This window comes from Leopardus geoffroyi, chromosome D4, assembly GCF_018350155.1.
Source record: "Leopardus geoffroyi isolate Oge1 chromosome D4, O.geoffroyi_Oge1_pat1.0, whole genome shotgun sequence".
Lineage (NCBI taxonomy): Eukaryota > Metazoa > Chordata > Mammalia > Carnivora > Felidae > Leopardus > Leopardus geoffroyi.
In genome coordinates this window covers 31,442,383-31,449,750 of record NC_059342.1, presented here as the reverse complement: position 1 = coordinate 31,449,750, position 7,368 = coordinate 31,442,383, and the positions used below count along the sequence as shown (strand labels likewise).

General features: G+C 46.6%; 1 protein-coding gene across 1 annotated transcript; it reads right to left on the bottom strand.

The window, feature by feature from the left end:
- Positions 1–286: 286 nt before the first annotated feature.
- LOC123592975 (spermatogenesis-associated protein 31A6-like) lies at positions 287–6,676 on the bottom strand. The gene is made up of 4 exons (XM_045468447.1): positions 6,442–6,676; positions 5,651–5,708; positions 5,006–5,066; positions 287–4,732 (listed from the first exon to the last, which is right to left on the bottom strand). The coding sequence occupies exons 1-4, from the start codon at positions 6,622–6,624 to the stop codon at positions 820–822; spliced, it is 4,215 nt and encodes a 1,404-aa protein (XP_045324403.1). The 5' UTR covers positions 6,625–6,676; the 3' UTR covers positions 287–819.
- Between the last annotated feature and the right edge of the window lie 692 nt (positions 6,677–7,368).

The window sequence follows — 7,368 nt, the reverse complement described above, 5'->3', positions numbered from 1 at the left end:
CTCTGGGGTTAACATAGAGGGAAAGCAGGTGACCCTTGAATATTCATTTGGGGTAAAGGTGAATATAGCCCTTAGCAACTTCCCTGATGTTCTCTCACTTACACATACTCAGAGCTGGAAGTGCCATCCTCATCACTGGAAGTACAGGAAAGGCAGAGGTGGAAGAGGGTGACATTAAAGCTAAGCTCAGAGGGGTTCACAGGGCCTAACTCAGCCTCAGCTCTTCACAAGAGAGAGAAGGGGCTCTCAAGAGCAAGTACCCTCTATTCTTCACCAAGAGATCCAGGAAAAAGATTTCTCCTGCTTCTGAACTTTAGGCGTAGTACCCTCTACCAAATTTCAATCCACTTGGTTCTGATACTTCCTGGAGCCTGAGTGGGACCCTGAGTCCAGCCCCATGATGTCTGGAAACCTATCCCCTATAGCTGTATAAATTTCAAAATAGAGTGGAAGTAGGAGAAAGGCAAGTTGAGCCAGATCTTGGGTAAGGTCTTCATAGGTATTTCTCATCTTTTTAGGGTAGTTTTTGTTTGCATAATGACAGTATCATGAAAACAATGTATAATGAAAGGATAAGGAGCAAGCCTACAATGCCCAAGGCCAAAATCCCTCCATTCTCCTCCCTTCTAGAAGCCAAAGTACATACTGAGCACAGCATAGACAAAAGCAACCATACTACCCTCTTTTGGGGGGAAAACATATATATTGGGGAATATTAGGTATTTGGATGTGCTAATGAGAAAAAAAACACTTTCTTTACATGGACTAATTTTTTTCTTGAAGACATATTTTCCTACTAGGAAAGGCTAAAGAAGTATTTTATGATCGACCAAACAGGGAGGCCTGAAGAAGACAGTGCCGTGGACAGTGTTGATGGTAGCCTGGGGCACCTGGCATCCTTGGCCTATACTGGCAGGGACTGACTGGAGACAAAGTCTTCTTGGGAGGCAGGGATGGGAGGTGCCTTGGGTCCAGTTGCTCATCCTCGAATCTTACACTTTTCAAGGACTGTCGGTGTTTAACCTGCCTTTCCTTGAAAGAGCAACTCTGACCATTGGAGGTGTCTTGGTGATTGTGGGCTGTATAACTCATTCTCCCATGCTCTGGGTAGAAGGGAACCCTGTGGTAGCAGAAACACCCACATACTGGTGCTTGGAGTTCCTGTTTGTGCTCATTTAACTTTGTGCCATGAAGTCCATGGTGGATTGTCATTTTCTCCTCTAGAATTTGTCCAACAGCTGTCATGAGTGCCTGAGCCTCAGCAGTCTCATTAGCCATAATTGATCTGCTTTTGACTGGTCCTTGGCTCTGGGCAGAGGCTATTACTGGCTTACATTTTTGCATAGTGTCCTGACCTTTGACTTTTCTATTGGGGAAAATCCATTGAAAAAAGTGCCTCATCCTTTTTCTGAAGAGGTTTTCTGGAGGATCTTGTTTCTTCTCTGGCAGGAACTGTATGCATCTGTTCCTAACAGAGTCTACTATTCTTTTGACTGGGGAAAGGTGACTCATACTTTCAGCTTGAGAGGTCCTCAATTCTTCAAACCGTTCTTTATTCTTTCCTGAGTTGGGCCTCCTACAGTCCTCTCTCTCATAAGTAGAGGCAGTCATCTTGCTCTGGCTCTTCCATGAGTCCTGAAGTCCAGAGTTCATGGGATCTTGCTGCCTTAAGCAGCTCCTTTGGTTTGCCATTAAGCCATACAGCATCTGGGAAGCTATCTTGTCTCCAGTAGGCACTGTCTGGGGATAACACTGAGGTGCCTGAGAAGCCAAGTTGTCTACAGCAAGGATCACGTGTGTAGGACAGTCTTGAGACTGGTTCTCTGGCTTTATGTTCAATTTGGACTTAAATTCACTAACCTCTGTGTTAAGGCATGACTCTCCAGGATCTTGGATAGCAGACATTCTAGAAAGTTTTTTACTGGTATCTAAACCCCCCATATGTGCATTTATGGTTTGGGGTTTTGTGAGCACATTGGTTCCCAAGATGGGTCTTGGCTGAAGAGTAGGAGGCTTGGCCTCCACTGCCTCCCTGGCCTTTTCAGACCTAAGATATTGGGGTCCTAAGTTCATCTTCAGCATTGCTACCCTATGGCAGGGGTCTTGTGAGGCCCAATCCTCATTCTCCTCTCTTGGCTCATTCCCGGCCATTGCTGAACTGGGACTCAGCTCTAGGCTGCTCTTCTCAGCCCATTCTGCAGAATCACTCTGTGGAGTTCTGCCCATGAGGTTGAGTGTGAAGGACTGAGAAGGTGGCCTGCTATCCTGTCCAGTCAGAGAGGCCTTTGAGGACCCCTGGTTGTCATCAGATGGGGTCCTTACCAGGGCCCTCTGGATTTCCTCATACATAGGTGAAGGGGCAAGGAGAGGCCTCTCCAGGGTGAGACCTGACTCTTCTGCTACAACTTTCTTTCCCAGACATGCCTGAGAAGGTCTTCCCAGGGATTCGGCAAATTTGATTATTGAGGCAGTTCCAGACACACAGGTGGCTAAGGGGTTAAAGGCAAACTGCAGAATGGGCAAAGGTTGAACCTTTTTCAACTTAAATAGATTTATGGGCTTAAGAGCCTTGAGGGGTAGACCCCACCTGTGCCTCACCCAAAACCTTATAATATGTGCTTCCAGCACTTCTTGAATGTCTGGATTGAGGAAGGAAACCCTGTGGGAGGTGTTCACATATGGTCCCCAACACTTCAAGATTCCTAGGTTTCTGATTTCCTTGTGAGTGTTGGACTTGGGAAAAGCATGGTTGACTGCAAGCCAGGATTTGTGCACACTCACAGGGATCAAACTCCCACTGATCTTCCCCAACTTCCTACCCAAATGGTCTTTCAGGATGTTTTCTAGATTCTTATCTAAGCTCTTTAGCAAATCGCTCCCTGAGTCACTCATTGACAACCCCAAGTCACATTCTGACTCTCCAGAGCTTACTTCCTGAAACCCCATTAGGGAGCTTTCTGAGTCCCTGGAGAGATCTTTTGGGACCTTCCCCAAAATATACCCCAGGCCCTTGCCCATGCCCTGGCTTAGCTGGAACTCCGCTTTCTGTGTATCCTTGTTGCTTTTACCTGCACATGCAGAGGGACGTGAGGGTCCATGCTTGCCCTTTGCCTGACATGTCCCTGGTAATTCACCCTGAAGCTGCCTTAGTTCCAGAGACTCTTGGATCTTACGGGGCAGCTCCCACCGGTGTTCAATAAGCCACTTTTGTAGGTGTTGCTCCAGTTGCTTACGGAGTTCAGCACTGATTGGAAAGTTCTCAGGAAGGAGGGAGACTGCCCAACTGTCCTCAGGAAGATTGGAAGTGAAGACACTAAAGACTTCTTGAGATCTTTTGATTACAGAGGATAAAGCCCACCCACTTTCTAGTTGCTTCTGCAACAAAGGCCATTCTGGATGTTGAATCTCAGGTGGGATGAGAAATTGTGACTTATCCTGGGCTATAGGGCAAGATACTTCACAGGCCTCAATCTGAGGTGGCGAAGGTGGTAGGATTGGAAGAGAGGATTGGCGATGATCCTGGGTCAGGATCTGAGCCAGAGACGGTGGTTGAAATTGAGGTACAGATGAAACCAAGGGTTGAGATTGGAACTCCAGTTGGGACAGGGGCTGGGACTGAGAAAGCAGTGGAGATAGTTTAGCCTGCATTTGAGTTGGGCAGGCACTTGAGATTCCATTGAATAAGAAAGAGGAAGACTGTGCCACTGAAGAGCCCTCAGAGATCCAGGCAGTAGCCACCAGAGATTCGCTGTGTAGAGAGGGGAGACCCCAGAAAAGTTGGTTATATTTCTGCTGTAGATGGTGTCCCAAGACCTTAGGATATGAGAGCTTCTGATGACCAGGCAGCTGCTCTGGTTTTCCTTTTGTACTCCAGAAGTGTTGGAGGCTTGTGTTCTGTTCAGGACTCAGTGACTTCAACATATTCCCCAAAGAATTCAGGTGGTAGTCTGGGCTTATTTGTTTTGGATATGATTCATCTTTTTCTTTTTCTTTCCAAATCTTGACCTTGACTCTCTTTGTGACTTGTATCTCCAGGAGCTTCTGATTATCTGAGCTCAGCAAAGAAGGGCTAGCAGCTCCTACCTGTCTGTTGGTGGGGTTTCCCCAGAATGAGGCCTCTGGTGAGTGGTGGGAAAGGTGTTCTTGCTGAGACTCATAATTTGATGAGGTTGAGAGGCACAGGGCTTTGGCAGCAGTGTGCCACCATGACAAGGCTGAAATGGGACAACTTGAGTGGCCAAGGCCTGAGATGGCTGGAACAGCAGAAGCTGACCAAGGGGTGTGAGATGACCTCTGTGGAATGGTCCTCGGTGGGAATGCCAAGGAGTCACATTGAGGAAGAGTCAGAATAGAGTCTGGAGGTTGTGGGGCAGAGGAGGTTCTCAGAGGTGGAGGGCAGGCCTCTGAATTAAGGGGACATGGAGGCAGAGGGGAAAGAGCAAGTGGCTGGGGCAAAAGGCTGTTGAGGGGAAGGAAAAGCTCTGGTGGCGAAGAGGCACTCAGAGATGAGTGGGAATGAACAGAAACTGAAGAGGTCATTGAACCAAGAAGTAGAGGGTGCTGAGTCAGAGGAACTGGGGTAGCCAACAGGGACATGGTGGGAGCAGCAGCATCCATAGTCTCCCTGCATGGCTGGTTGGCTCCAGCAGGCACTGCTTTGCACACCTCACCAGGGATGTCTTGACATAAGAGTTGATGAAAGCCACCCTTGTCAGGGAGCCTCCCCAGGCAGCTGCAGGAGACAGGAGGCACAAGCTGCAGCTAGAAGCTGACAGGGCAAGGAGGGCAGGGCAGGCTGTGCAGGGATAACACCTGCAACCTACAGCCCTCCACAGTCTCCATACTGATTTCACATTGCTCCTGCTATTCCTTACCCCAGAGCTTTATCCATACTTTGTTTCTGTGGCTCCCCCTCCCAGGGTTCCCTATGGACCAGGGGTCAAATCATAAACTCTGGGACAAAGGAGGACCAAGGAAAAGGGGGAAAAGGGGAAAAATTCTTTACCTTTGCAGAAGTGAAATCAGACTGCGAGCTCCCTCCAGTTCTTTCAGGCAATTTCTGCAAGCTGCAAATAAGGAGGCTGGGTTACAGTAGTGAAAGTAGGGCCCTAAGTGTTTTAGGGGAGGCTAGGTGCAAGGGGGGAGCTTTTAGGCTGAGCTTTTAGGGGGAGACTGTTGGGAGATTAGACTATGGAGCCCAAGCATCACTGTTCAAAGCCACATGATCCCTCACAGTGATGGCCAGGTTTATTATGGGGAGTACTTTGTCATTTACATTACCCCCCAGAGCCCTCACAACTGCCTTGTTGGGGAGAAAGGACAGAGGGCACCTCACAAAAGAATCTGAGTGAAGTTAAACCACTTATCAACCCGGAGGTTCCACCTCTGGATCTAGGCATTAGTGGTCTACTACCACCCACACACCTCTGCCAGCTGACACCCATTTCAGCCTCTATCAACTTCCTTCCAAGCATGGAATCTGGGAAATATACAGTAGCTGATCTCCTTCCCAAGAGCCTCTCTGAGGGCTCTTTTTCTTGAAGGATGGCCTCTGCCCCTGGCATCCTTGGAGACCATGGAATTAGACCCTCAGGAGCAAGAGAGATGGAGAATAACTTGGCACATGTAGGGCTAAATGGCATAAGCTTACCTTTCAAAGCTCCGCTTTTTTTCTTACTCTTGCTCCTCCTCCTCAGCTCCACTTGATGCTATGAGAAAAGATGAGGGACTGGGACTCAATTATCTCTTCTCTCTAGATGATTCACAGATGCTCAGTGTTCATAAACAATATGACTTTCTACATTTCTACATATAATGGAGCTCTGTGGCTTTCTTTTCTTTTACTCATCTTTAAAATGAATAAAATATTTTTAGTTTTTCTTCTTTGAAAAATGTAAAAATGGATTTTCTATGTGAGATCACTATGAATTTCTTTCATCACTATTCCTCTACTCAAGAAATACACACACACACACATACAGGTCCTTCTATGCTCCACTGGATAAGACTCTGTTTCCAGAGTTCAGACCCCCACGCTAGCCCTTTAGAGGCTCTCAGGTTCAGCACTGCCTGCAGATCAGCCCAACACAGAGGAAGAGCTCACCTGAGACACCTGCCACAGGAAGGGGAAAGTGGCTGGTAAAACAATGTTTAGGAGTCTGTTCTTCTGCAGACAATGAACTCAGTATACAATCCTCACTCACTGGTCACTGAATCTGGGACTTTGCCCAGGAGACCTAGCGTCTAGAGATCTTGGGATAGAAACCCTTGTGCCCACTCTAAGCTTTGCCTGGCCTAGCTAGTCCCTAGAAGGATGATGTTCTATTCTTTCCTGAGATTTCCCATCTCACAAGACTCTATAGATGATTTAGAAAAGTGGATATAAGAATAAGGAAAAAAAAAGAGATAATCCCTGTTGGGGTTTAGCTAAAGTTTCCTTACCTTCCTGATATTTCTATATTTCTTAGCTGGTGATAAGGATGGATTACTCTGAAAACAAGGGAGTAACAGAAGGAAGAGCCCCAGTCCACACAGGAAGGCAAAGATGGCATCAATCACCCAGGAGGTGGGACCAGAGCTCAGCCAGGAGGTACCAGTGCTTCTCAGGGAAAAGAAATTCTCCATCTTTGGAAATCTGTTGTCCTCAGGCAACTGAGCACTGGTAGTTCACTTGGGGACAGAGCTCTAGGCCTGCATCACAGAGCTAAAGCCTTGTCACAAAGGGTTCCTGAGAATGGGGGAGGGGGCGGTGAGAGGACCCAGCTAGAGCATCACCCCTCCCCCATCATTCAGTCCCACAGATCCTTGCACTTTCCTGAGCCTTCTAGAAAGCCTTCCACCTTCCAACTCTACTGTCATGTCAGAGAGACCTTAGCCAATTTTCTATTCATTCCATCTAGAACTCAGATATTTCCTGGTCCCTTTGTCCATTAGGGGTCTTGACTCAGGGCCCACTAATTTTATAACCCTTGAAAATCTGAAGTTGACCCTAGAATTTTGGCTATTTCCCGGGGAAATTTTCTTTTGGAATTTTCTCTGTCCTCAACTCTAGTTTCCCATATAATGTTCTTGTCTTGTATAAACCCAAGCCCAGAATTTAAATTTCTTTTGCAGTTAGTTTTATGAATTTTAGTGTTTGTCTCATTTTCAAAAGGACATATACACACACAAAAAAAGATAATTATTCAAAATTCATAAATTAAAGTATGAAAGTTACTTTCTAAGTTTGTAACATTTATAATTCTAAAGTTAGTAAAGCTTTAAACTTTACTACAAAGACTTTTGGGACATGTGGATACATATACACATTCACAGACACATACACACAGTTATCCTTTCACAAACCAATCCAGTATTTCCAAATCCAAG

What these genes read in the sequence shown, in the direction of transcription:
- LOC123592975 (XM_045468447.1), bottom strand. Translation starts at nt 6,624, where the DNA reads ATGGAGAATTTCTTTTCCCTGAGAAGCACTGGTACCTCCTGGCTGAGC. An exon ending in AATATAGAAATATCAGGAAG is followed by an intron (nt 5,709 to 6,441) that starts GTAAGGAAACTT and finishes CTTTTCTCATAG; the next exon opens with CATCAAGTGGAGCTGAGGAG. An exon ending in AAAAAGCGGAGCTTTGAAAG is followed by an intron (nt 5,067 to 5,650) that starts GTAAGCTTATGC and finishes CCTTATTTGCAG; the next exon opens with CTTGCAGAAATTGCCTGAAA.